Source organism: Anomaloglossus baeobatrachus, chromosome 10 (genome assembly GCF_048569485.1).
Source record: "Anomaloglossus baeobatrachus isolate aAnoBae1 chromosome 10, aAnoBae1.hap1, whole genome shotgun sequence".
NCBI classification, from domain to species: Eukaryota; Metazoa; Chordata; class Amphibia; order Anura; family Aromobatidae; genus Anomaloglossus; species Anomaloglossus baeobatrachus.
In genome coordinates, this window is record NC_134362.1 from 6,113,457 (window position 1) to 6,141,197 (window position 27,741).

The 27,741-nt window shown below is 49.2% G+C and overlaps 1 protein-coding gene across 2 annotated transcripts; it reads right to left on the bottom strand.

The window, feature by feature from the left end:
• Positions 1-27,160, bottom strand: CALCB (calcitonin related polypeptide beta). 2 transcript variants are annotated; one of them, XM_075325345.1, is made up of 4 exons: positions 26,993-27,130; positions 26,564-26,659; positions 26,345-26,476; positions 1-185 (listed from the first exon to the last, which is right to left on the bottom strand). In XM_075325345.1, exons 2-4 carry the CDS (start codon positions 26,647-26,649, stop codon positions 23-25), a joined length of 381 nt encoding a protein of 126 aa, XP_075181460.1. In that variant the 5' UTR covers positions 26,650-26,659; positions 26,993-27,130; the 3' UTR covers positions 1-22. The 2 variants fall into 2 exon arrangements, with proteins under 2 accessions (XP_075181460.1, XP_075181459.1); XM_075325344.1 differs by lacking the exon at positions 1-185 and adding an exon at positions 15,054-15,473 and having other exon boundaries at positions 26,993-27,160.
• Positions 27,161-27,741: the final 581 nt, after the last annotated feature.

The window sequence follows — 27,741 nt, forward strand, 5'->3', positions numbered from 1 at the left end:
ATTCCTGATGTCACGGCCGGCTCTAGACATGGAGGCTTCGTCTTCTCCTGCCGAATGCTTTGGAGCCGACATTTGTGGGCACGAAGTTGCTCTTCACCATCCCCCCGGACCGGCTGAGGAAGTCCGCCAGGCGGTGGGTGACGCAGGTCGCCGTGTTGCACGCTCTCTTCTGCGCCGTCACGTTGCTTTTGGAGTCAATAAGACATACAGAATTAATATCTGTGATATATATAGACAATATCAGGAGACATCCTGAGACTTGTAGTGCATTAGCCCGCTGCATGACGTAGACTCCCTACTGCAGATAATGATCGCCGGTGACATCTATTCTTGGCACATAGTAATCTAGTGGATTCTCATCACCCGCAGGCGGATCCTAATAAGGAAATGTCTAAACTGTTACATCAGAGGCCAAATCCTAGGAAACCCTCAGACGTCTCATCTGCTGAGGACAAGAGGAAGACGGCCGGTGAATTCCCGAGAATGGCCACTAAGCAGGATTGTAGAGGCCGGCACACATCATCTACAGAAGGATCTACTGCATGCAGAGAGCGGAGGAATGTATCACTGCTACATTGCATCAACACACGAGTATACCAATCACAGGCAACAATGTATCAACGCACGAGTATACCAATCACAGGCAACAATGTATCAACGCACGAGTATTCCAATCACAGGCAACAATGTATCAACGCACGAGTATTCCAATCACAGGCAACAATGTATCAACACACGAGTATACCAATCACAGGCAACAATGTATCAACACACGAGTATTCCAATCACAGGCAACAATGTATCAACACACGACTATACTAATGACAGGCTACAATGTATCAACACGCGAGTATACCAATCACAGGCAACAATGTATCAACACACGAGTATTCCAATCACAGGCAACAATGTATCAACACACGAGTATACTAATGACAGGCTACAATGTATCAACACACGAGTATACCAATCACAGGCAACAATGTATCAACACACGAGTATACCAATCACAGGCAACAATGTATCAACACACGAGTATACTAATGACAGGCTACAATGTATCAACACACGAGTATACCAATCACAGGCAACAATGTATCAACACACGAGTATTCCAATCACAGGCAACATTGTATCAACACACGAGTATTCCAATCACAGGCAACATTGTATCAACACACGAGTATACTAATGACAGGCTACAATGTATCAACACACGAGTATACCAATCACAGGCAACAATGTATCAACACACGAGTATACCAATCACAGGCAACATTGTACCAACACACGAGTATACCAATCACAGGCAACATTGTATCAACACACGAGTATTCCAATCACAGGCAACAATGTATCAACACACGAGTATACCAATCACAGGCAACAATGTATCAACGCACGAGTATACCAATCACAGGCAACATTGTATCAACGCACGAGTATTCCAATCACAGGCAACATTGTATCAACACACGAGTATACTAATGACAGGCTACAATGTATCAACACACGAGTATACCAATCACAGGCAACAATGTATCAACACACGAGTATACCAATCACAGGCAACAATGTATCAACACACGAGTATACTAATGACAGGCTACAATGTATCAACACACGAGTATACCAATCACAGGCAACAATGTATCAACACACGAGTATTCCAATCACAGGCAACATTGTATCAACACACGAGTATACTAATGACAGGCTACAATGTATCAACACACGAGTATACCAATCACAGGCAACAATGTATCAACACACGAGTATACCAATCACAGGCAACATTGTACCAACACACGAGTATACCAATCACAGGCAACATTGTATCAACACACGAGTATTCCAATCACAGGCAACAATGTATCAACACACGAGTATACCAATCACAGGCAACAATGTATCAACGCACGAGTATACCAATCACAGGCAACATTGTATCAACGCACGAGTATTCCAATCACAGGCAACAATGTATCAACACACGAGTATACCAATCACAGGCAACAATGTATCAACGCACGAGTATTCCAATCACAGGCAACATTGTACCAACACACGAGTATACCAATCACAGGCAACATTGTATCAACACACGAGTATACCAATTAGGCAACATTGTATCAACACACGAGTATTCCAATCACAGGCAACAATGTATCAACACACGAGTATACCAATCACAGGCAACAATGTATCAACACACGAGTATACCAATCACAGGCAACAATGTATCAACACACGAGTATTCCAATCACAGGCAACAATGTATCAACACACGAGTATACCAATCACAGGCAACAATGTATCAACGCACGAGTATACCAATCACAGGCAACATTGTATCAACGCACGAGTATTCCAATCACAGGCAACAATGTATCAACACACGAGTATACCAATCACAGGCAACAATGTATCAACGCACGAGTATTCCAATCACAGGCAACATTGTACCAACACACGAGTATACCAATCACAGGCAACATTGTATCAACACACGAGTATACCAATTAGGCAACATTGTATCAACACACGAGTATTCCAATCACAGGCAACAATGTATCAACACACGAGTATACCAATCACAGGCAACAATGTATCAACACACGAGTATACCAATCACAGGCAACAATGTATCAACACACGAGTATTCCAATCACAGGCAACATTGTATCAACACACGAGTATACCAATCACAGGCAACATTGTATCAACACACGAGTATACCAATCACAGGCAACATTGTATCAACACACGAGTATTCCAATCACAGGCAACATTGTATCAACACACGAGTATTCCAATCACAGGCAACATTGTATCAACACACGAGTATTCCAATCACAGGCAACATTGTATCAACACACGAGTATTCCAATCACAGGCAACATTGTATCAACACACGAGTATTCCAATCACAGGCAACAATATATCAACGCACGAGTATACCAATCACAGGCTACAATGTATCAACGCACGAGTATACCAATCACAGGCAACAATGTATCAACGCACGAGTATACCAATCACAGGCAACATTGTATCAACGCACGAGTATTCCAATCACAGGCAACATTGTATCAACACACGAGTATTCCAATCACAGGCAACAATATATCAACACACGAGTATTCCAATCACAGGCAACATTGTATCAACACACGAGTATACCAATCACAGGCAACATTGTATCAACACACGAGTATTCCAATCACAGGCAACATTGTATCAACACACGAGTATTCCAATCACAGGCAACAATATATCAACACACGAGTATAGCAATCACAGGCAACATTGTATCAACGCACGAGTATTCCAATCACAGGCAACATTGTATCAACACACGAGTATTCCAATCACAGGCAACATTGTATCAACACACGAGTATTCCAATCACAGGCAACAATATATCAACACACGAGTATTCCAATCACAGGCAACATTGTATCAACACACGAGTATTCCAATCACAGGCAACAATATATCAACACACGAGTATTCCAATCACAGGCAACATTGTATCAACACACGAGTATACCAATCACAGGCAACATTGTATCAACACACGAGTATTCCAATCACAGGCAACAATATATCAACACACGAGTATTCCAATCACAGGCAACAATGTATCAACACACGAGTATACCAATCACAGGCAACATTGCATCAACACACGAGTATACCAATCACAGGCTACAATGTATCAACACACGAGTATACCAATCACAGGCAACATTGTATCAACACATGAGTATTCCAATCACAGGCAACATTGTATCAACACACGAGTATACCAATCACAGGCTACAATGTATCAAAACACGAGTATACCAATCACAGGCTACAATGTATCAACACACGAGTATACCAATCACAGGCAACATTGTATCAACACATGAGTATTCCAATCACAGGCAACATTGTATCAACACACGAGTATACCAATCACAGGCAACATTGTATCAACACACAAGTATACCAATCACAGGCAACAATATATCAACGCACGAGTATTCCAATCACAGGCAACAATATATCAACACATGAGTATTCCAATCACAGGCAACATTGTATCAACACACGAGTATACCAATCACAGGCAACATTGTATCAACACACGAATATTCCAATCACAGGCAACAATGTATCAACACACGAGTATACCAATCACAGGCTACAATGTATCAACACACGAGTATTCCAATCACAGGCAACATTGTATCAACACACGAGTATACCAATCACAGGCTACAATGTATCAACACACGAGTATACCAATCACAGGCAACAATATATCAACACACGAGTATTCCAATCACAGGCAACAATGTATCAACACACTAGTATACCAATCACAGGCAACAATGTATGAACACACAAGTATACCAATCACAGGCAACAATGTATGAACACACAAGTATACCAATCACAGGCAACATTGTATCAACACACGAGTATTCCAATCACAGGCAACATTGTATCAACACACAAGTATACTAATGACAGGCTACAATGTATCAACGCACGAGTATTCCAATCACAGGCAACAATGTATGAACACACAAGTATACCAATCACAGGCTACAATGAATCAACACACAAGTATTCCAATCACAGGCAACAATATATCAACACATGAGTATTCCAATCACAGGCAACGATATATCAACACATGAGTATTCCAATCACAGGCAACAATGTATCAACACACGAGTATTCCAATCACAGACTACAATGTATCAACGCACGAGTATTCCAATCACAGACTACAATGTATCAACGCACGAGTATTCCAATCACAGGCTACAATGTATCAACGCACGAGTATTCCAATCACAGGCTACAATGTATCAACGCACGAGTATTCCAGTCACAGGCAACATTGTATCAACACACGAGTATTCCAATCACAGGCAACAATATATCAACACATGAGTATTCCAATCACAGGCAACAATGTATCAACACATGAGTATTCCAATCACAGGCAACAATGTATCAACACACGAGTATTCCAATCACAGGCAACAATGTATCAACACACGAGTATTCCAATCACAGACTACAATATATCAACACACGAGTATTCCAATCACAGGCAACAATGTATCAACGCACGAGTATTCCAATCACAGACTACAATGTATCAACGCACGAGTATTCCAATCACAGGCAACAATGTATCAACACACGAGTATACCAATCACAGGCAATAATGTATCAACACACGAATATTCCAATCACAGGCAACATTGTATCAACACACGATTATTCCTATCACAGGCAACAATGTATCAACGATATTCCACTCACAGGCAACATTGGAATACTCGTGTGTTGATACAATGTTGCCTGTGATTGGAATATTCGTGTGTTGATACAATGTTGCCTGTGATTGGAATACTCGTTTGTTGATACATTGTTGCCTCTGATTGGAATACTCGTGTGTTGATACAATCACAGGCTACAATGTATCAACACACGAGTATTCCAATCACAGGCAACATTGTATCAACACACGAGTATTCCAATCACAGGCTACAATGTATCAACACACGAGTATACCAATGACAGGCAACAATGTATCAACACACGAGTATTCCAATCACAGGCAACATTGTATCAACACACGAGTATTCTAATCACAGGCAACATTGTATCAACGCATGAGTATTCCAATCACAGCAACAATGTATCAACGCACGAGTATTCCAATCACAGGCAACAATGTATCAACACACGAGTATTCCAATCACAGGCAATAATGTATCAACATACGAGTATTCCAATCACAGGCAACAATGTATCAACACACGAGTATTCCAATCACAGGCAACATTGTATCAACACACGAGTATACCAATCACAGGCAATAATGTATCAACACACGAGTATTCCAATCACAGGCTACAATGTATCAACACGCGAGTATTCCAATCACAGGCAACAATGTATCAACACACGAGTATTCCAATCACAGGCAACATTGTATCAACGCACGAATATTCCAATCACAGGCAACAATGTATCAACACACGAGTATTCCAATCACAGGCAACATTGTATCAACGCACGAGTATTCCAATCACAGGCAACAATGTATCAACGCACGAGTATTCCAATCACAGGCTACAATGTATCAACGCACGAGAATTCCAATCACAGGCAACATTGTATCAACACACGAGTATTCCAATCACAGGCAACAATGTATCAACACACGAGTATTCCAATCACAGGCTACAATGTATCAACACACGAGTATTCCAATCACAGGCAACAATGTATCAACACACGAGTATACCAATCACAGGCAACATTGTATCAACATACGAATATTCCAATCACAGGCAACAATGTATCAATACACGAGTATTCCAATCACAGGCAACATTGTATCAACACACGAATATTCCAATCACAGGCAACATTGTATCAACACACGAATATTCCAATCACAGGCAACATTGTATCAACACACGAGTATTCCAATCACAGGCAACAATATATCAACACACGAGTATACCAATCACAGGCAACATTGTATCAACGCACGAGTATTCCAATCACAGGCAACATTGTATCAACACACGAGTATACCAATCACAGGCAACAATGTATCAACACACGAGTATACCAATCACAGGCAACATTGTATCAACGCACGAGTATTCCAATCACAGGCAACATTGTATCAACACACGAGTATTCCAATCACAGGCAACATTGTATCAACACACGAGTATTCCAATCACAGGCAACATTGTATCAACACACGAGTATTCCAATCACAGGCAACAATATATCAACACACGAGTATTCCAATCACAGGCAACATTGTATCAACACACGAGTATACCAATCACAGGCAACATTGTATCAACACACGAGTATTCCAATCACAGGTAACAATGTATCAACACACGAGTATTCCAATCACAGGCAACATTGTATCAACACACGAGTATTCCAATCACAGGCAACAATATATCAACACACGAGTATACCAATCACAGGCAACATTGTATCAACGCACGAGTATTCCAATCACAGGCAACATTGTATCAACACACGAGTATTCCAATCACAGGCAACAATGTATCAATACACGAGTATTCCAATCACAGGCAACATTGTATCAACACACGAATATTCCAATCACAGGCAACATTGTATCAACACACGAATATTCCAATCACAGGCAACATTGTATCAACACACGAGTATTCCAATCACAGGCAACATTGTATCAACACACGAATATTCCAATCACTGTTACATTGCATCAACACACGAGTATACTAATGACAGGCTACAATGTATCAACACACGAGTATACCAATCACAGGCAACAATGTATCAACACACGAGTATACCAATCACAGGCAACAATGTATCAACACACGAGTATACTAATGACAGGCTACAATGTATCAACACACGAGTATACCAATCACAGGCAACAATGTATCAACACACGAGTATTCCAATCACAGGCAACATTGTATCAACACACGAGTATACTAATGACAGGCTACAATGTATCAACACACGAGTATACCAATCACAGGCAACAATGTATCAACACACGAGTATACCAATCACAGGCAACATTGTACCAACACACGAGTATACCAATCACAGGCAACATTGTATCAACACACGAGTATTCCAATCACAGGCAACAATGTATCAACACACGAGTATACCAATCACAGGCAACAATGTATCAACGCACGAGTATACCAATCACAGGCAACAATGTATCAACACACGAGTATACCAATCACAGGCAACAATGTATCAACGCACGAGTATTCCAATCACAGGCAACATTGTACCAACACACGAGTATACCAATCACAGGCAACATTGTATCAACACACGAGTATACCAATTAGGCAACATTGTATCAACACACGAGTATTCCAATCACAGGCAACAATGTATCAACACACGAGTATACCAATCACAGGCAACAATGTATCAACACACGAGTATACCAATCACAGGCAACAATGTATCAACACACGAGTATTCCAATCACAGGCAACATTGTATCAACACACGAGTATACCAATCACAGGCAACATTGTATCAACACACGAGTATACCAATCACAGGCAACATTGTATCAACACACGAGTATTCCAATCACAGGCAACATTGTATCAACACACGAGTATTCCAATCACAGGCAACATTGTATCAACACACGAGTATTCCAATCACAGGCAACATTGTATCAACACACAAGTATTCCAATCACAGGCAACATTGTATCAACACACGAGTATTCCAATCACAGGCAACATTGTATCAACACACGAGTATTCCAATCACAGGCAACAATATATCAACACACGAGTATTCCAATCACAGGCAACATTGTATCAACACACGAGTATACCAATCACAGGCAACATTGTATCAACACACGAGTATTCCAATCACAGGTAACAATGTATCAACACACGAGTATTCCAATCACAGGCAACATTGTATCAACACACGAGTATTCCAATCACAGGCAACAATATATCAACACACGAGTATACCAATCACAGGCAACATTGTATCAACGCACGAGTATTCCAATCACAGGCAACATTGTATCAACACACGAGTATTCCAATCACAGGCAACAATATATCAACACACGAGTATTCCAATCACAGGCAACATTGTATCAACACACGAGTATACCAATCACAGGCAACATTGTATCAACACACGAGTATTCCAATCACAGGCAACAATATATCAACACACGAGTATTCCAATCACAGGCAACAATGTATCAACACACGAGTATACCAATCACAGGCAACATTGTATCAACACACGAGTATTCCAATCACAGGCAACAATATATCAACACACGAGTATTCCAATCACAGGCAACATTGTATCAATACACGAGTATTCCAATCACAGGCAACATTGTATCAACACACGAGTATTCCAATCACAGGCAACATTGTATCAACACACGAGTATTCCAATCACAGGCAACATTGTATCAACACACGAGTATACCAATCACAGGCAACATTGTATCAACACATGAGTATTCCAATCACAGGCTACAATGTATCAACACACGAGTATACCAATCACAGGCAACAATGTATGAACACACAAGTATACCAATCACAGGCAACAATATATCAACGCACGAGTATTCCAATCACAGGCAACAATATATCAACACACGAGTATTCCAATCACAGGCAACATTGTATCAACACACGAGTATACCAATCACAGGCAACATTGTATCAACACACGAATATTCCAATCACAGGCAACAATGTATCAACACACGAGTATACCAATCACAGGCTACAATGTATCAACACACGAGTATTCCAATCACAGGCAACATTGTATCAACACACGAGTATACCAATCACAGGCTACAATGTATCAACACACGAGTATACCAATCACAGGCAACAATGTATGAACACACAAGTATACCAATCACAGGCAACAATATATCAACACACGAGTATTCCAATCACAGGCAACAATGTATCAACACACTAGTATACCAATCACAGGCAACAATGTATGAACACACAAGTATACCAATCACAGGCAACAATGTATGAACACACAAGTATACCAATCACAGGCAACATTGTATCAACACACGAGTATTCCAATCACAGGCAACATTGTATCAACACACAAGTATACTAATGACAGGCTACAATGTATCAACGCACGAGTATTCCAATCACAGGCAACAATGTATGAACACACAAGTATACCAATCACAGGCTACAATGAATCAACACACGAGTATTCCAATCACAGGCAACAATATATCAACACATGAGTATTCCAATCACAGGCAACAATATATCAACACATGAGTATTCCAATCACAGGCAACAATGTATCAACACACGAGTATTCCAATCACAGACTACAATGTATCAACGCACGAGTATTCCAATCACAGGCTACAATGTATCAACGCACGAGTATTCCAATCACAGGCTACAATGTATCAACACACGAGTATTACAATCACAGGCAGCATTGTATCAACACACGAGTATTCCAATCACAGGCAACATTGTATCAACACACGAGTATTCCAATCACAGGCAACATTGTATCAACACACGAGTATTCCAGTCACAGGCAACATTGTATCAACACACGAGTATTCCAATCACAGGCAACAATATATCAACACATGAGTATTCCAATCACAGGCAACAATATATCAACACACGAGTATTCCTATCACAGGCAACAATGTATCAACACACGAGTATTCCAATCACAGACTACAATATATCAACACACGAGTATTCCAATCACAGGCAACAATGTATCAACGCACGAGTATTCCAATCACAGACTACAATGTATCAACGCACGAGTATTCCAATCACAGGCAACAATGTATCAACACACGAGTATACCAATCACAGGCAATAATGTATCAACACACGAATATTCCAATCACAGGCAACATTGTATCAACACACGATTATTCCTATCACAGGCAACAATGTATCAACGATATTCCACTCACAGGCAACATTGGAATACTCGTGTGTTGATACAATGTTGCCTGTGATTGGAATATTCGTGTGTTGATACAATGTTGCCTGTGATTGGAATACTCGTTTGTTGATACATTGTTGCCTCTGATTGGAATACTCGTGTGTTGATACAATCACAGGCTACAATGTATCAACACACGAGTATTCCAATCACAGGCAACAATGTATCAACGCACGAGTATTCCAATCACAGGCAACAATGTATCAACACACGAGTATTCCAATCACAGGCAATAATGTATCAACACACGAGTATTCCAATCACAGGCTACAATGTATCAACACACGAGTATTCCAATCACAGGCAACAATGTATCAACACACGAGTATTCCAATCACAGGCAACATTGTATCAACACACGAGTATTCCAATCACAGGCAACAATGTATCAACACACGAGTATTCCAATCACAGGCACCATTGTATCAACACACGAGTATTCCAATCACAGGCACCATTGTATCAACACACGAGTATTCCAATCACAGGCTACAATGTATCAACACACGAGTGTTCCAATCACAGGCAACAATGTATCAACACACGAGTATACCAATCACAGGCAACAATGTATCAACACACGAGTATTCCAATCACAGGCAACAATATATCAACACACGAGTATTCCAATCACAGGCAACATTGTATCAACACACGAGTATTCCAATCACAGGCTACAATGTATCAACACACGAGTATACCAATCACAGGCAACAATGTATCAACACACGAGTATTCCAATCACAGGCAACATTGTATCAACACACGAGTATTCTAATCACAGGCAACATTGTATCAACGCATGAGTATTCCAATCACAGCAACAATGTATCAACGCACGAGTATTCCAATCACAGGCAACAATGTATCAACACACGAGTATTCCAATCACAGGCAATAATGTATCAACATACGAGTATTCCAATCACAGGCAACAATGTATCAACACACGAGTATTCCAATCACAGGCAACATTGTATCAACACACGAGTATACCAATCACAGGCAATAATGTATCAACACACGAGTATTCCAATCACAGGCTACAATGTATCAACACGCGAGTATTCCAATCACAGGCAACAATGTATCAACACACGAGTATTCCAATCACAGGCAACATTGTATCAACACACGAATATTCCAATCACAGGCAACAATGTATCAACACACGAGTATTCCAATCACAGGCAACATTGTATCAACGCACGAGTATTCCAATCACAGGCAACAATGTATCAACGCACGAGTATTCCAATCACAGGCTACAATGTATCAACGCACGAGAATTCCAATCACAGGCAACATTGTATCAACACACGAGTATTCCAATCACAGGCAATAATGTATCAACACACGAGTATTCCAATCACAGGCTACAATGTATCAACACACGAGTATTCCAATCACAGGCAACATTGTATCAACATACGAATATTCCAATCACAGGCAACAATGTATCAATACACGAGTATTCCAATCACAGGCAACATTGTATCAACACACGAATATTCCAATCACAGGCAACATTGTATCAACACACGAATATTCCAATCACAGGCAACATTGTATCAACACACGAGTATTCCAATCACAGGCAACATTGTATCAACACACGAATATTCCAATCACAGGCAACATTGTATCAACACACGAGTATTCCAATCACAGGCAACATTGTATCAACACACGAATATTCCAATCACAGGCAACATTGTATCAACAATATTCCAATCACAGGCAACATTGTATCAACACACGAGTATTCTAATCACAGGCTACAATGTATCAATACACGAGTATTCTAATCACAGGCTACAATGTATCAAGACACGAGTATACCAATCACAGGCAACATTGTATCAACACACGAGTATTCTAATCACAGGCTACAATGTATCAATACACGAGTATTCCAATCACAGGCAACAATGAATCAACACACGAGTATTCCAATCACAGGCAACATTGTATCAACACACGAGTATTCCAATCACAGGCAACAATGTATCAACACACGAGTATTCCAATCACAGGCAACAATGAATCAACACACGAGTATACCAATCACAGGCAACATTGTATCAACACACGAGTTTTCCAATCACAGGCAACATTGTATCAACACACGAGTATTCCAATCACAGGCAACAATGTATCAACACACGAGTATTCCAATCACAGGCAACATTGTATCAACACACGAGTATTCCAATCACAGGCAACATTGTATCAACACACGAGTATTCTAATCACAAGCTACAATGTAACAACACACGAGTATTCCAATCACAGGAAACATTGTATCAACACACGAATATTCCAATCACAGGCAACATTGTATCAACACACGAGTATTCCAATCACAGGCAACATTGTATCAACACACGAATATTCCAATCACAGGCAACATTGTATCAACACACGAGTATTCTAATCACAGGCAACAATGTATCAACACACGAGTATTCCAATCACAGGCAGCATTGTATCAACACACGAGTATTCCAATCACAGGCAACAATGTATCAACAGACGAGTATTCCAATCACAGGCAACATTGTATCAACACACGAGTAATCCAATCACAGGCAACATTGTATCAACACACGAGTATTCCAATCACAGGCAACATTGTATCAACACACGAGTATTCCAATCACAGGTTACAATGTATCAACGCACGAGTATTCTAATCACAGGCAACATTGTATCAATGTATGAGTAATCCAATCACAGGCAACAATATATCAACACACGAGTATTCCAATCACAGGCAACAATGTACCAACACACGAGTATTCCAATCACAGGCAACAATGTACCAACACACGAGTATTCCAATCACAGGCAACAATGTATCAACACACGAGTGTTCCAATCACAGGCAACAATGTATCAACACACGAGTATTCCAATCACAGGCAACAATGTATCAACACACGAGTATTCCAATCACAGGCTACAATGTATCAACACACGAGTACTCCAATCACAGGCTACAATGTATCAACACACGAGTATTCCAATCACAGGCAACATTGTATCAACGCACGAGTATTCCAATCACAGGCAACAATGTATCAACACACGAGTATTCCTATCACAGGCAACAATGTATCAACACACGAGTATTCTAATCACAGGCAACATTGTATCAACACACGAGTAATCCAATCACAGGCAACATTGTATCAACACACGAGTATTCCAATCACAGGCTACAATGTATCAAGAATGAAATCATCTCTTACCTTGATGGATTAGTTTGTTACCTGCGCTCTCCTCACTGCGGTCTGATGTTGCCCCCTACCCGTGTTACGTGCGCTTTCCTCACCGCGGTCTGATGTTGCCCCCCACCCTTGTTACCTGCTCTCTCCTCACCGCGGTCTGATGTTGCCCCCCACCCTTGTGTTACCTGCGCTCTCCTCACCGCGGTCTGATGTTGCCCCCTACCCGTGTTACGTGCGCTTTCCTCACCGCGGTCTGATGTTGCCCCCCACCCTTGTTACCTGCTCTCTCCTCACCGCGGTCTGATGTTGCCCCCCACCCTTGTGTTACCTGCGCTCTCCTCACCGCGGTCTGATGTTGCCCCCTACCCTTGTGTTACCTGCTCTCTCCTCACCGGGGTCTGATGTTGCCCCCCACCCTTGTGTTTCCTGCGCTCTCCTCACCGCGGTCTGATGTTGCCCCCTACCCTTGTGTTACCTGCTCTCTCCTCACCGCGGTCTGATGTTGCCCCCCACCCTTGTGTTTCCTGCGCTCTCCTCACCGCGGTCTGATGTTGCCCCCCACCCTTGTTACCTGCGCTCTCCTCACCGCGGTCTGTTGTTGCCCCCCACCCTTGTGTTACCTGCGCTCTACTCACCGTGGTCTGATGTTGCCCCCCACCCTTGTGTTACCTGCGCTCTCCTCACCGTGGTCTGATGTTGCCCCCCACCCTTGTTACCTGCTCTCTCCTCACCGCGGTCTGATGTTGCCCCCCACCCTTGTGTTACCTGCGCTCTCCTCACCGCGGTCTGATGTTGCCCCCTACCCTTGTGTTACCTGCGCTCTCCTCACCGCGGTCTGATGTTGCCCCCCACCCTTGTTACCTGCGCTCTCCTCACCGCGGTCTGATGTTGCCCCCCACCCTTGTTACCTGCTCTCTCCTCACCGCGGTCTGATGTTGCCCCCCACCCTTGTGTTACCTGCGCTCTCCTCACCGCGGTCTGATGTTGCCCCCTACCCTTGTGTTACCTGCGCTCTCCTCACCGCGGTCTGATGTTGCCCCCCACCCTTGTTACCTGCGCTCTCCTCACCGCGGTCTGATGTTGCCCCCCACCCTTGTTACCTGCGCTCTCCTCACCACGGTCTGATGTTGCCCCCCACCCTCTCTGAGCTATGAGTGCCCCCCCTTTATATATATTATAAGGAAACTATTGAACCACAAAACTTCTCCTTGTAGAAAAATAGGTTTATTAATTGAGTGCGGAGCAGGCGGATGAGAGGATTTTATTTGTACATAAGCAGCAATGAAAAGGGACAAAACGCTGAGCTGTGGATTGTGCAGATCGGGGGGTGCAGCTCATGTTCTGGGGTCGGGGGCTCCTACACCTATCTATATGAGAGGTTGTGCGCTCCGGCGGGGCCCTGATATCTCCACATGCAGCAGCCGTGCCTTCTAGTTATTAATATCAAACTGCTCGCCATAGTTTGCGTAATGTTCATTGTCCATGGCGGCCAGGGCGCTTCTCTTCTTGCCAGGCGTGCCGGCCCCGACATCGGTGCGACCATAAGAGTTTAATTTGTGCAAATCCTGAGAGAGTTTCCACAGCGTGCAAGTACTCAGACCCGAGCAACGTTTGGACATGGGTCTATCCAGGCTGCAGGGGGGGAAACAGAAAAAAGAGACATGCCAAAAAGCAGCCAAAAGAAAGACACATGCACTCTCATGCAACTCTGCACATTCACATGTCATGCTGCTAACCACACCTGCCTGCTGCACCATGCGGAGTGTGAGTGGCAGACGGGGCACAGTGCCCTGCAGTGTGGGGTGCAGGCATGCTGAGTGTGAGTGGAGCCTCTCTGCAGTGTGGGGTGCAGGCATGCTGAGTGTGAGTGGAGCCTCCCTGCAGTGTGGGGTGCAGGCATGCTGAGTGTGAGTGGAGCCTCCCTGCAGTGAGGGGTGCAAGCATGCTGAGTGTGAGTGGAGCCTCTCTGCAGTGTGGGGTGCAGGCATGCTGAGTGTGAGTGGAGCCTCCCTGCAGTGAGGGGTGCAAGCATGCTGAGTGTGAGTGGAGCCTCTCTGCAGTGAGGGGTGCAGGCATGCTGAGTGTGAGTGGAGCCTCCCTGCAGTGAGGGGTGCAAGCATGCTGAGTGTGAGTGGAGCCTCCCTGCAGTGAGGGGTGCAGGCATGCTGAGTGTGAGTGGAGCCTCTCTGCAGTGAGGGGTGCAAGCATGCTGAGTGTGAGTGGAGCCTCTCTGCAGTGTGGGGTGCAGGCATGCTGAGTGTGAGTGGAGCCTCTCTGCAGTGTGGGGTGCAGGCATGCTGAGTGTGAGTGGAGCCTCCCTGCAGTGTGGGGTGCAGGCATGCTGAGTGTGAGTAGAGCCTCTCTGCAGTGTGGGGTGCAGGCATGCTGAGTGTGAGTGGAGCCTCCCTGCAGTGAGGGGTGCAAGCATGCTGAGTGTGAGTGGAGCCTCTCTGCAGTGTGGGGTGCAGGCATGCTGAGTGTGAGTGGAGCCTCTCTGCAGTGTGGGGTGCAGGCATGCTGAGTGTGAGTGGAGCCTCCCTGCAGTGTGGGGTGCAGGCATGCTGAGTGTGAGTGGAGCCTCCCTGCAGTGTGGGGTGCAAGCATGCTGAGTGTGAGTGGGTGACTCCAGGTGCAGTCTCCGCTGCAGTGTGGGGTGCAGGCATGCTGAGTGTGAGTGGAGCCTCTCTGCAGTGTGGGGTGCAGGCATGCTGAGTGTGAGCGGAGCCTCTCTGCAGTGTGGGGTGAGGCATGCTGAGTGTGAGTGGAGCCTCTCTGCAGTGTGGGGTGCAAGCATGCTGAGTGTGAGTGGGTGACTCCAGGTGCAGTCTCCGCTGCAGTGTGGGGTGCAGGCATGCTGAGTGTGAGTGGAGCCTCTCTGCAGTGTGGGGTGCAGGCATGCTGAGTGTGAGTGGAGCCTCTCTGCAGTGTGGGGTGCATGCATGCTGAGTGTGAGTGGAGCCTCTGCAGTGTGGGGTGCAGGCATGCTGAGTGTGAGTGGAGCCTCCCTGCAGTGTGGGGTGCAAGCATGCTGAGTGTGAGTGGGTGACTCCAGGTGCAGTCTCCGCTGCAGTGTGGGGTGCAGGCATGCTGAGTGTGAGTGGAGCCTCTCTGCAGTGTGGGGTGCAGGCATGCTGAGTGTGAGTGGAGCCTCCCTGCAGTGTGGGGTGCAAGCATGCTGAGTGTGAGTGGGTGACTCCAGGTGCAGTCTCCGCTGCAGTGTGGGGTGCAGGCATGCTGAGTGTGAGTGGAGCCTCTCTGCAGTGTGGGGTGCAGGCATGCTGAGTGTGAGTGGAGCCTCTCTGCAGTGTGGGGTGCATGCATGCTGAGTGTGAGTGGAGCCTCTCTGCAGTGTGGGGTGCAGATGCTGAGTGTGAGTGGAGCCTCTCTGCAGTGTGGGGTGCAGGCATGCTGAGTGTGAGTGGAGCCTCTCTGCAGTGTGGGGTGCATGCATGCTGAGTGTGAGTGGAGCCTCTCTGCAGTGTGGGGTGCAGATGCTGAGTGTGAGTGGAGCCTCTCTGCAGTGTGGGGTGCAGGCATGCTGAGTGTGAGTGGAGCCTCTCTGCAGTGTGGGGTGAGGCATGCTGAGTGTGAGTGGAGCCTCTCTGCAGTCTGGGGTGCATGCATGCTGAGTGTGAGTGGAGCCTCTCTGCAGTGTGGGGTGCAAGCATGCTGAGTGTGAGTGGGTGACTCCAGGTGCAGTCTCCGCTGCAGTTTGGGGTGCAGGCATGCTGAGTGTGAGTGGAGCCTCTCTGCAGTGTGGGGTGCAAGCATGCTGAGTGTGAGTGGAGCCTCTCTGCAGTGTGGGGTGCAGGCATGCTGAGTGTGAGTGGAGCCTCTCTGCAGTGTGGGGTGCAGGCATGCTGAGTGTGAGTGGAGCCTCTCTGCAGTGAGGGGTGCAAGCATGCTGAGTGTGAGTGGAGCCTCTCTGCAGTGAGGGGTGCAGGTATGCTGAGTGTGAGTGGAGCCTCTCTGCAGTGTGGGGTGAGGCATGCTGAGTGTGAGTGGAGCCTCTCTGCAGTGTGGGGTGAGGCATGCTGAGTGTGAGTGGAGCCTCTCTGCAGTGTGGGGTGAGGCATGCTGAGTGTGAGTGGAGCCTCTCTGCAGTCTGGGGTGCATGCATGCTGAGTGTGAGTGGAGCCTCTCTGCAGTGTGGGGTGCAAGCATGCTGAGTGTGAGTGGGTGACTCCAGGTGCAGTCTCCGCTGCAGTTTGGGGTGCAGGCATGCTGAGTGTGAGTGGAGCCTCTCTGCAGTGTGGGGTGCAAGCATGCTGAGTGTGAGTGGAGCCTCTCTGCAGTGTGGGGTGCAGGCATGCTGAGTGTGAGTGGAGCCTCTCTGCAGTGTGGGGTGCAGGCATGCTGAGTGTGAGTGGAGCCTCTCTGCAGTGAGGGGTGCAAGCATGCTGAGTGTGAGTGGAGCCTCTCTGCAGTGTGGGGTGAGGCATGCTGAGTGTGAGTGGAGCCTCTCTGCAGTGTGGGGTGAGGCATGCTGAGTGTGAGTGGAGCCTCTCTGCAGTGTGGGGTGCAGGTATGCTGAGTGTGAGTGGAGCCTCTCTGCAGTGTGGGGTGAGGCATGCTGAGTGTGAGTGGAGCCTCTCTGCAGTGTGGGGTGAGGCATGCTGAGTGTGAGTGGAGCCTCCCTGCAGTGTGGGGTGAGGCATGCTGAGTGTGAGTGGAGCCTCTCTGCAGTGAGGGGTGCAGGCATGCTGAGTGTGAGTGGAGCCTCCCTGCAGTGTGGGGTGAGGCATGCTGAGTGTGAGTGGAGCCTCTCTGCAGTGTGGGGTGAGGCATGCTGAGTGTGAGTGGAGCCTCTCTGCAGTGTGGGGTGAGGCATGCTGAGTGTGAGTGGAGCCTCTCTGCAGTGTGGGGTGAGGCATGCTGAGTGTGAGTGGAGCCTCTCTGCAGTGTGGGGTGAGGCATGCTGAGTGTGAGTGGAGCCTCTCTGCAGTGTGGGGTGAGGCATGCTGAGTGTGAGTGGAGCCTCTCTGCAGTGTGGGGTGAGGCATGCTGAGTGTGAGTGGAGCCTCTCTGCAGTGTGGGGTGAGGCATGCTGAGTGTGAGTGGAGCCTCTCTGCAGTGTGGGGTGCAGGCATGCTGAGTGTGAGTGGAGCCTCTCTGCAGTGTGGGGTGAGGCATGCTGAGTGTGAGTGGAGCCTCTCTGCAGTGTGGGGTGAGGCATGCTGAGTGTGAGTGGAGCCTCCCTGCAGTGAGGGGTGAGGCATGCTGAGTGTGAGTGGAGCCTCTCTGCAGTGTGGGGTGAGGCATGCTGAGTGTGAGTGGAGCCTCTCTGCAGTGTGGGGTGAGGCATGCTGAGTGTGAGTGGAGCCTCTCTGCAGTGTGGGGTGAGGCATGCTGAGTGTGAGTGGAGCCTCTCTGCAGTGTGGGGTGAGGCATGCTGAGTGTGAGTGGAGCCTCTCTGCAGTGTGGGGTGAGGCATGCTGAGTGTGAGTGGAGCCTCCCTGCAGTGAGGGGTGAGGCATGCTGAGTGTGAGTGGAGCCTCTCTGCAGTGTGGGGTGAGGCATGCTGAGTGTGAGTGGAGCCTCTCTGCAGTGTGGGGTGAGGCATGCTGAGTGTGAGTGGAGCCTCTCTGCAGTGTGGGGTGCAAGCATGCTGAGTGTGAGTGGGTGACTCCAGGTGCAGTCTCCGCTGCAGTTTGGGGTGCAGGCATGCTGAGTGTGAGTGGAGCCTCTCTGCAGTGTGGGGTGCAAGCATGCTGAGTGTGAGTGGAGCCTCTCTGCAGTGTGGGGTGCAGGCATGCTGAGTGTGAGTGGAGCCTCTCTGCAGTGTGGGGTGCAGGCATGCTGAGTGTGAGTGGAGCCTCTCTGCAGTGAGGGGTGCAAGCATGCTGAGTGTGAGTGGAGCCTCTCTGCAGTGAGGGGTGCAGGTATGCTGAGTGTGAGTGGAGCCTCTCTGCAGTGTGGGGTGAGGCATGCTGAGTGTGAGTGGAGCCTCTCTGCAGTGTGGGGTGAGGCATGCTGAGTGTGAGTGGAGCCTCTCTGCAGTGTGGGGTGAGGCATGCTGAGTGTGAGTGGAGCCTCTCTGCAGTCTGGGGTGCATGCATGCTGAGTGTGAGTGGAGCCTCTCTGCAGTGTGGGGTGCAAGCATGCTGAGTGTGAGTGGGTGACTCCAGGTGCAGTCTCCGCTGCAGTTTGGGGTGCAGGCATGCTGAGTGTGAGTGGAGCCTCTCTGCAGTGTGGGGTGCAAGCATGCTGAGTGTGAGTGGTGCCTCTCTGCAGTGTGGGGTGCAGGCATGCTGAGTGTGAGTGGAGCCTCTCTGCAGTGTGGGGTGCAGGCATGCTGAGTGTGAGTGGAGCCTCTCTGCAGTGAGGGGTGCAAGCATGCTGAGTGTGAGTGGAGCCTCTCTGCAGTGTGGGGTGAGGCATGCTGAGTGTGAGTGGAGCCTCTCTGCAGTGTGGGGTGAGGCATGCTGAGTGTGAGTGGAGCCTCTCTGCAGTGTGGGGTGCAGGTATGCTGAGTGTGAGTGGAGCCTCTCTGCAGTGTGGGGTGAGGCATGCTGAGTGTGAGTGGAGCCTCTCTGCAGTGTGGGGTGAGGCATGCTGAGTGTGAGTGGAGCCTCCCTGCAGTGTGGGGTGAGGCATGCTGAGTGTGAGTGGAGCCTCTCTGCAGTGAGGGGTGCAGGCATGCTGAGTGTGAGTGGAGCCTCCCTGCAGTGTGGGGTGAGGCATGCTGAGTGTGAGTGGAGCCTCTCTGCAGTGTGGGGTGAGGCATGCTGAGTGTGAGTGGAGCCTCTCTGCAGTGTGGGGTGAGGCATGCTGAGTGTGAGTGGAGCCTCTCTGCAGTGTGGGGTGAGGCATGCTGAGTGTGAGTGGAGCCTCTCTGCAGTGTGGGGTGAGGCATGCTGAGTGTGAGTGGAGCCTCTCTGCAGTGTGGGGTGAGGCATGCTGAGTGTGAGTGGAGCCTCTCTGCAGTGTGGGGTGAGGCATGCTGAGTGTGAGTGGAGCCTCTCTGCAGTGTGGGGTGAGGCATGCTGAGTGTGAGTGGAGCCTCTCTGCAGTGTGGGGTGCAGGCATGCTGAGTGTGAGTGGAGCCTCTCTGCAGTGTGGGGTGAGGCATGCTGAGTGTGAGTGGAGCCTCTCTGCAGTGTGGGGTGAGGCATGCTGAGTGTGAGTGGAGCCTCTCTGCAGTGTGGGGTGAGGCATGCTGAGTGTGAGTGGAGCCTCTCTGCAGTGTGGGGTGCAGGCATGCTGAGTGTGAGTGGAGCCTCTCTGCAGTGTGGGGTGAGGCATGCTGAGTGTGAGTGGAGCCTCTCTGCAGTGTGGGGTGAGGCATGCTGAGTGTGAGTGGAGCCTCCCTGCAGTGAGGGGTGCAGCCATGCTCGGGTCATGCTGTAGTGGCGGTGGTATTGCGATGCAGTCCATGCGCTGCTATTGATCGCTGCTCGGGGGATGATGTCACCAGTTATAATATTACTCCTCTCCCTGCAGACAAAGCAGCTGTCATTACACTACATGCCTTCATATGGGGCGCATGCAGGACTGTGCCAGAGACCCCCACCCCGCACCTCTCCATAACACCGTACCTCGCGCTCACACCCCATGGGCTCTCCAAGGGGGTCATTCCTTCTCTTTATGACTAATGGAAACATACATAGGGGCAGACACTCTGCGGACGTCTGCGGCACTGAAAGAGTTAACGCTTTCTGAGGATGATGAGGGTGAATAATAACAGTTGTCAGAACACAGGTGAGCGCAGATCAACAGGTCAGATATATGCACCAGCCACAGACCCAGTGCTGCGCAGCCACCGACCCAGAGCTGCGCAGCCACCGACCCAGAGCTGCGCAGCCACAGACCCAGAGCTGCGCAGCCACCGACCCAGAGCTGCGCAGCCACCGACCCAGAGCTGCGCAGCCACCGACCCAGAGCTGCGCAGCCACCGACCCAGAGCTGCGCAGCCACCGACCCAGAGCTGCGCAGCCACAGACCCAGAGCTGCGCAGCCACTGACCCAGAGCTGCGCAGCCACAGACCCAGAGCTGCACAGACCCAGAGCTGCGCAGCCACCGACCCAGAGCTGCGCAGCCACCGACCCAGAGCTGCGCAGCCACAGACCCAGAGCTGTGCAGCCACTGACCCAGAGCTGCGCAGCCACAGACCCAGAGCTGCGCAGCCACAGACCCAGAGCTGCGCAGCCACAGACCCAGAGCTGCGCAGCCACAGACCCAGTGCTGCGCAGCCACAGACCCAGTGCTGCACAGACCCAGAGCTGCGCAGCCACCGACCCAGAGCTGCGCAGCCACCGACCCAGAGCTGCGCAGCCACTGACCCAGAGCTGCGCAGCCACAGACCCAGAGCTGCGCAGCCACAGACCCAGAGCTGCGCAGCCACAGACCCAGAGCTGCGCAGCCACAGACCCAGAGATGCGCAGCCACAGACCCAGTGCTGCACAGACCCAGAGCTGCGCAGCCACCGACCCAGAGCTGCGCAGCCACAGACCCAGAGCTGCGCAGCCACAGACCCAGAGCTGCGCAGCCACAGACCCAGAGCTGCGCAGCCACAGACCCAGTGCTGCACAGACCCAGAGCTGCGCAGCCACAGACCCAGTGCTACGCAGCCACAGACTCAGTGCTGCGCAGCCACAGACCCAGTGCTGCACAGACCCAGAGCTGCGCAGCCACAGACCCAGTGCTGCGCAGCCACAGACCCAGTGCTGCGCAGCCACAGACCCAGTGCTGCGCAGCCACAGACCCAGTGCTGTGCAGCCACACCCAGTGCTGCGCAGCCACACACCCAGAGCTGCGCAGCCACACACCCAGAGCTGCGCAGCCACACACCCAGAGCTGCGCAGCCACACACCCAGTGCTGCGCAGCCACAGACCCAGAGCTGCGCAGCCACACACCCAGTGCTGCGCAGCCACAGACCCAGAGCTGCGCAGCCACAGACCCAGAGCTGCGCAGCCACAGACCCAGAGCTGCGCAGCCACACACCCAGTGCTGCGCAGCCACACACCCAGAGCTGCGCAGCCACACACCCAGAGCTGCGCAGCCACACACCCAGAGCTGCGCAGCCACACACCCAGTGCTGCGCAGCCACACACCCAGAGCTGCGCAGCCACACACCCAGTGCTGTGCAGCCATCACTGTGGATCATGATCAGTGCTGCCCCCTATGTGTGGGATCCAGCATAACATGAAGATGTGATCTGTGCTTTATAAAACTTAATATAAGGTACAAACATACTCCCTACACATAGCGGCTGCAGTCTGCTCTGTGCTGTACAGTGATCCCTACATATAGTGGCTGCAGTCTGCTCTGTGCTGTGCACTGATCCCTATATATAGAGGCTGCAGTCTGCTCTGTACTGTGCACTGATCCCTATATATAGAGGCTGCAGTCTGCTCTGTGCTGTGCAGTGATCCCTACACATAGAGGCTGCAGTCTGCTCTGTGCTGTGCAGTGATCCCTATATATAGAGCCAGCAGTTTGCTCTGTGCTGTGCACTGATCCCTATATATAGAGGCTGCAGTCTGCTCTGTGCTGTGCAGTGATCCCTACATATAGAGGCTGCAGTGTGCTCTGTGCTGTGCAGTGATCCCTACATATAGAGGCTGCAGTCTGTGCTGTGCAGTGATCCCTATATATAGAGCTGGCAATCTGCTCTGTGCACTGATCCCTACATATAGAGGCTGCAGTCTGCTCTGTGCTGTGCAGTGATCCCTACATATAGAGGCTGCAGTCTGTGCTGTGCAGTGATCCCTACACATAGAGGCTGCAGTCTGTGCTGTGCAGTGATCCCTACACATAGAGGCTGCAGTCTGCTCTGTACTGTGCACTGATCCCTATATATAGAGCTGGCAGTCTGCTCTGTGCTGTGCACTGATCCCTACATATAGAGCCGTCAGTCTGTGCTGTGCACTGATCCCTACATACAGAGCCGTCAGTCTGTGCTGTGCACTGATCCCTATATACAGAGCCGTCAGTCTGTGCTGTGCACTGATCCCTACATACAGAGCCGTCAGTCTGTGCTGTGCACTGATCCCTACATATAGAGCCTGCTCTGTACTGTGCACTGATCCCTACATATAGAGCCTGCTCTGTGCTATGCACTGATCCCTACATATAGAGCCTGCTCTGTGCTGTGCACTGATCCCTACATACAGAGCCGTCAGTCTGTGCTGTGCACTGATCCCTACATATAGAGCCTGCTCTGTGCTGTGCACTGATCCCTACATATAGAGCCTGCTCTGTGCTGTGCACTGATCCCTACATATAGAGCCTGCTCTGTGCTGTGCACTGATCCCTATATACAGAGCCGTCAGTCTGTGCTGTGCACTGATCCCTACATATAGAGCCTGCTCTGTGCTGTGCACTAATCCCTACATATAGAGCCCGCTCTGTGCTGTGCACTGATCCCTACATATAGAGCCTGCTCTGTGCTGTGCACTGATCCCTACATATAGAGCCGTCAGTCTGTGCTGTGCATTGATCCCTACATATAGAGCCTGCTCTGTGCTGTGCACTGATCCCTACATATAGAGCCTGCTCTGTGCTGTGCACTGATCCCTACATATAGAGTCTGCTCTGTGCTGTGCACTGATCCCTACATATAGAGCCTGCTCTGTGCTGTGCACTGATCCCTACATATAGAGCCCGCTCTGTGCTGTGCACTGATCCCTACATATAGAGCCTGCTCTGTGCTGTGCACTGATCCCTACATATAGAGCCTGCTCTGTGCTGTGCACTGATCCCTACATATAGAGCCCGCTCTGTGCTGTGCACTGATCCCTACATACAGAGCCGTCAGTCTGTGCTATGCACTGATCCCTACATATAGAGCCTGCTCTGTGCTGTGCACTGATCCCTACATATAGAGCCTGCTCTGTGCTGTGCACTGATCCCTACATACAGAGCCGTCAGTCTGTGCTGTGCACTGATCCCTACATATAGAGCCTGCTCTGTGCTGTGCACTGATCCCTACATATAGAGCCGTCAGTCTGTGCTGTGCACTGATCCCTATATACAGAGCCGTCAGTCTGTGCTGTGCACTGATCCCTGCATACAGAGCCGTCAGTCTGTGCTGTGCACTGATCCCTACATATAGAGCCTGCTCTGTGCTGTGCACTGATCCCTACATATAGAGCCGTCAGTCTGTGCTGTGCACTGATCCCTATATACAGAGCCGTCAGTCTGTGCTGTGCACTGATCCCTGCATACAGAGCCGTCAGTCTGTGCTGTGCACTGATCCCTACATACAGAGCCGTCAGTCTGTGCTGTGCACTGATCCCTACATATAGAGCCTGCTCTGTACTGTGCACTGATCCCTACATATAGAGCCTGCTCTGTGCTATGCACTGATCCCTACATATAGAGCCTGCTCTGTGCTGTGCACTGATCCCTACATACAGAGCCGTCAGTCTGTGCTGTGCACTGATCCCTACATATAGAGCCTGCTCTGTGCTGTGCACTGATCCCTACATATAGAGCCTGCTCTGTGCTGTGCACTGATCCCTACATATAGAGCCTGCTCTGTGCTATGCACTGATCCCTATATACAGAGCCGTCAGTCTGTGCTGTGCACTGATCCCTACATATAGAGCCTGCTCTGTGCTGTGCACTAATCCCTACATATAGAGCCCGCTCTGTGCTGTGCACTGATCCCTACATATAGAGCCTGCTCTGTGCTGTGCACTGATCCCTACATATAGAGCCGTCAGTCTGTGCTGTGCATTGATCCCTACATATAGAGCCTGCTCTGTGCTGTGCACTGATCCCTACATATAGAGCCTGCTCTGTGCTGTGCACTGATCCCTACATATAGAGCCTGCTCTGTGCTGTGCACTGATCCCTACATATAGAGCCTGCTCTGTGCTGTGCACTGATCCCTACATATAGAGCCCGCTCTGTGCTGTGCACTGATCCCTACATATAGAGCCCGCTCTGTGCTGTGCACTGATCCCTACATATAGAGCCTGCTCTGTGCTGTGCACTGATCCCTACATATAGAGCCCGCTCTGTGCTGTGCACTGATCCCTACATACAGAGCCGTCAGTCTGTGCTATGCACTGATCCCTACATATAGAGCCTGCTCTGTGCTGTGCACTGATCCCTACATATAGAGCCTGCTCTGTGCTGTGCACTGATCCCTACATATAGAGCCTGTTCTGTGCTGTGCACTGATCCCTACATACAGAGCCGTCAGTCTGTGCTGTGCACTGATCCCTACATATAGAGCCTGCTCTGTGCTGTGCACTGATCCCTACATATAGAGCCCGCTCTGTGCTGTGCACTGATCCCTACATATAGAGCCCGCTCTGTGCTGTGCACTGATCCCTATATACAGAGCCGTCAGTCTGTGCTGTGCACTGATCCCTACATATAGAGCCCGCTCTGTGCTGTGCACTGATCCCTATATATAGAGCCCGCTCTCTGCTGTGCACTGATCCCTACATATAGAGCCCGCTCTCTGCTGTGCACTGATCCCTACATATAGAGCCCGCTCTGTGCTGCGGGTCACGGTCGGATATTTCGGGACTCCTCCGCTCTTACCTGCTCCCATCATTCGTCTGCTCCATCTCTTCTGCCGTCATCTGCACAAATTCTTTGACCAGTGCATTGAGTAGCCTCCGCGCCTCGTAGTCACTGACTGTCACCCGGTCCGGTAATGAGTCCAAGCCAGGTCTTCATGGGAAGAAAGGCAGGTGGTGAATGGTGTGCGGGGTCCGCGCGGGGTCCGCACAGTGCCAGCCTCACTGACATCCAGCTTACCTGACGGGAGCCGCCTGCGAGCTGTACATCTGGCACACCAGCAACCCCAGGACAGCGAGAAGAGAGGAGATCTTCAGCACGACCATAATGTCCTTCCTGCAAAGATTTAAGGGAGAAGCGTTGGCCGCCTGCCAGGAACGCCATCAGCATTAAGGAGTAATGATGTGAGAGCAGCCCGGACCCCGGCACCCTGCAGACGCTCCACATTCATCACACACCACCTGCAATCTCCCCGACACCATTATTACAAGCGCACTACAAGCCCCAGCCAGCCCAGGCATGCCGAGGATCCAGCACCACCACTGGACAGCAACAAGTCTCCAATGGTCCCTCCAAGCCTCCAGCCAACTGACGACAGCCTCTAATGGCCAACATCCAACACTGATGAACGGGGCTGCCCCCCACTAATGGCCGCTCCCAGCTACTCACCGGCGGTGGTCCTTGTGTAGAGTGCAGATCACCGAGACTTCTCACAAACTACTCCAATCTCAATGCTCTCCAATGGGGGAAGCCAGGCTTTTATATGTAGCTCCTGGCTCCCAGTGTGTAGGCGTTGGATGAGTGGTGCCCAGCCAATAAGCTCCACCCGGGACTCCAGCGGCCAATCCCCATCAGAGCTCGGACCCCAAGCCTTCCAATGACGTCATCACAGTCACTGAGTATTCCATTCACAAAATGTGCCAGTCATTTTGGCCCCTGATAGACTCATTTGCATTGATGTCATTGAAAAAAAAAAAGACAAAAAAAACCTTAAAACGTTAATGAAAAGTAAAGGAAAGACTCTCCGGCCATTAATAATTTATCCCTTCCTTACTCGGCTCCCCCTCCTTCCAAAAATGACTGTATTTTTTTCTGGAAGACAGCTAAGTGAATGAGCAGCGTTTATTAGAAGCGACATCTACCGCAAACACCACTGCATTGCAGACACTCACCCAGGGGCTCGTCGCTGACAACCAAATTCTCCAAAGTTGGGTAGCATGGAGTAGTCGGGACGACGTCCTGCCAGTAGACTCCGCTGCAGCTAGACACCAGCTCCTGCTCTGCATACAGCTCCAACCAAGCGGAGGGGATCCCACCTCCGATCATCCCGACCTAAACCAGGCAGAGGGGATCCCACCTCCGATCATCCCGACCTAAACCAGGCAGAGGGGATCCCACCTCCGATCATCCCGACCTAA

Bases quoted from the DNA above. Each gene is read 5' to 3' on its own strand.
- CALCB (XM_075325344.1), bottom strand. From the start codon at position 26,649: ATGGTCGTGCTGAAGATCTCCTCTCTTCTCGCTGTCCTGGGGTTGCTG. The intron at 26,477-26,563 runs GTAAGCTGGATG...CTTCCCATGAAG, and splicing joins TCGCAGGCGGCTCCCGTCAG to ACCTGGCTTGGACTCATTAC. The intron at 15,474-26,344 runs GTAAGAGCGGAG...CCCCCCCTGCAG, and splicing joins CAGACGAATGATGGGAGCAG to CCTGGATAGACCCATGTCCA.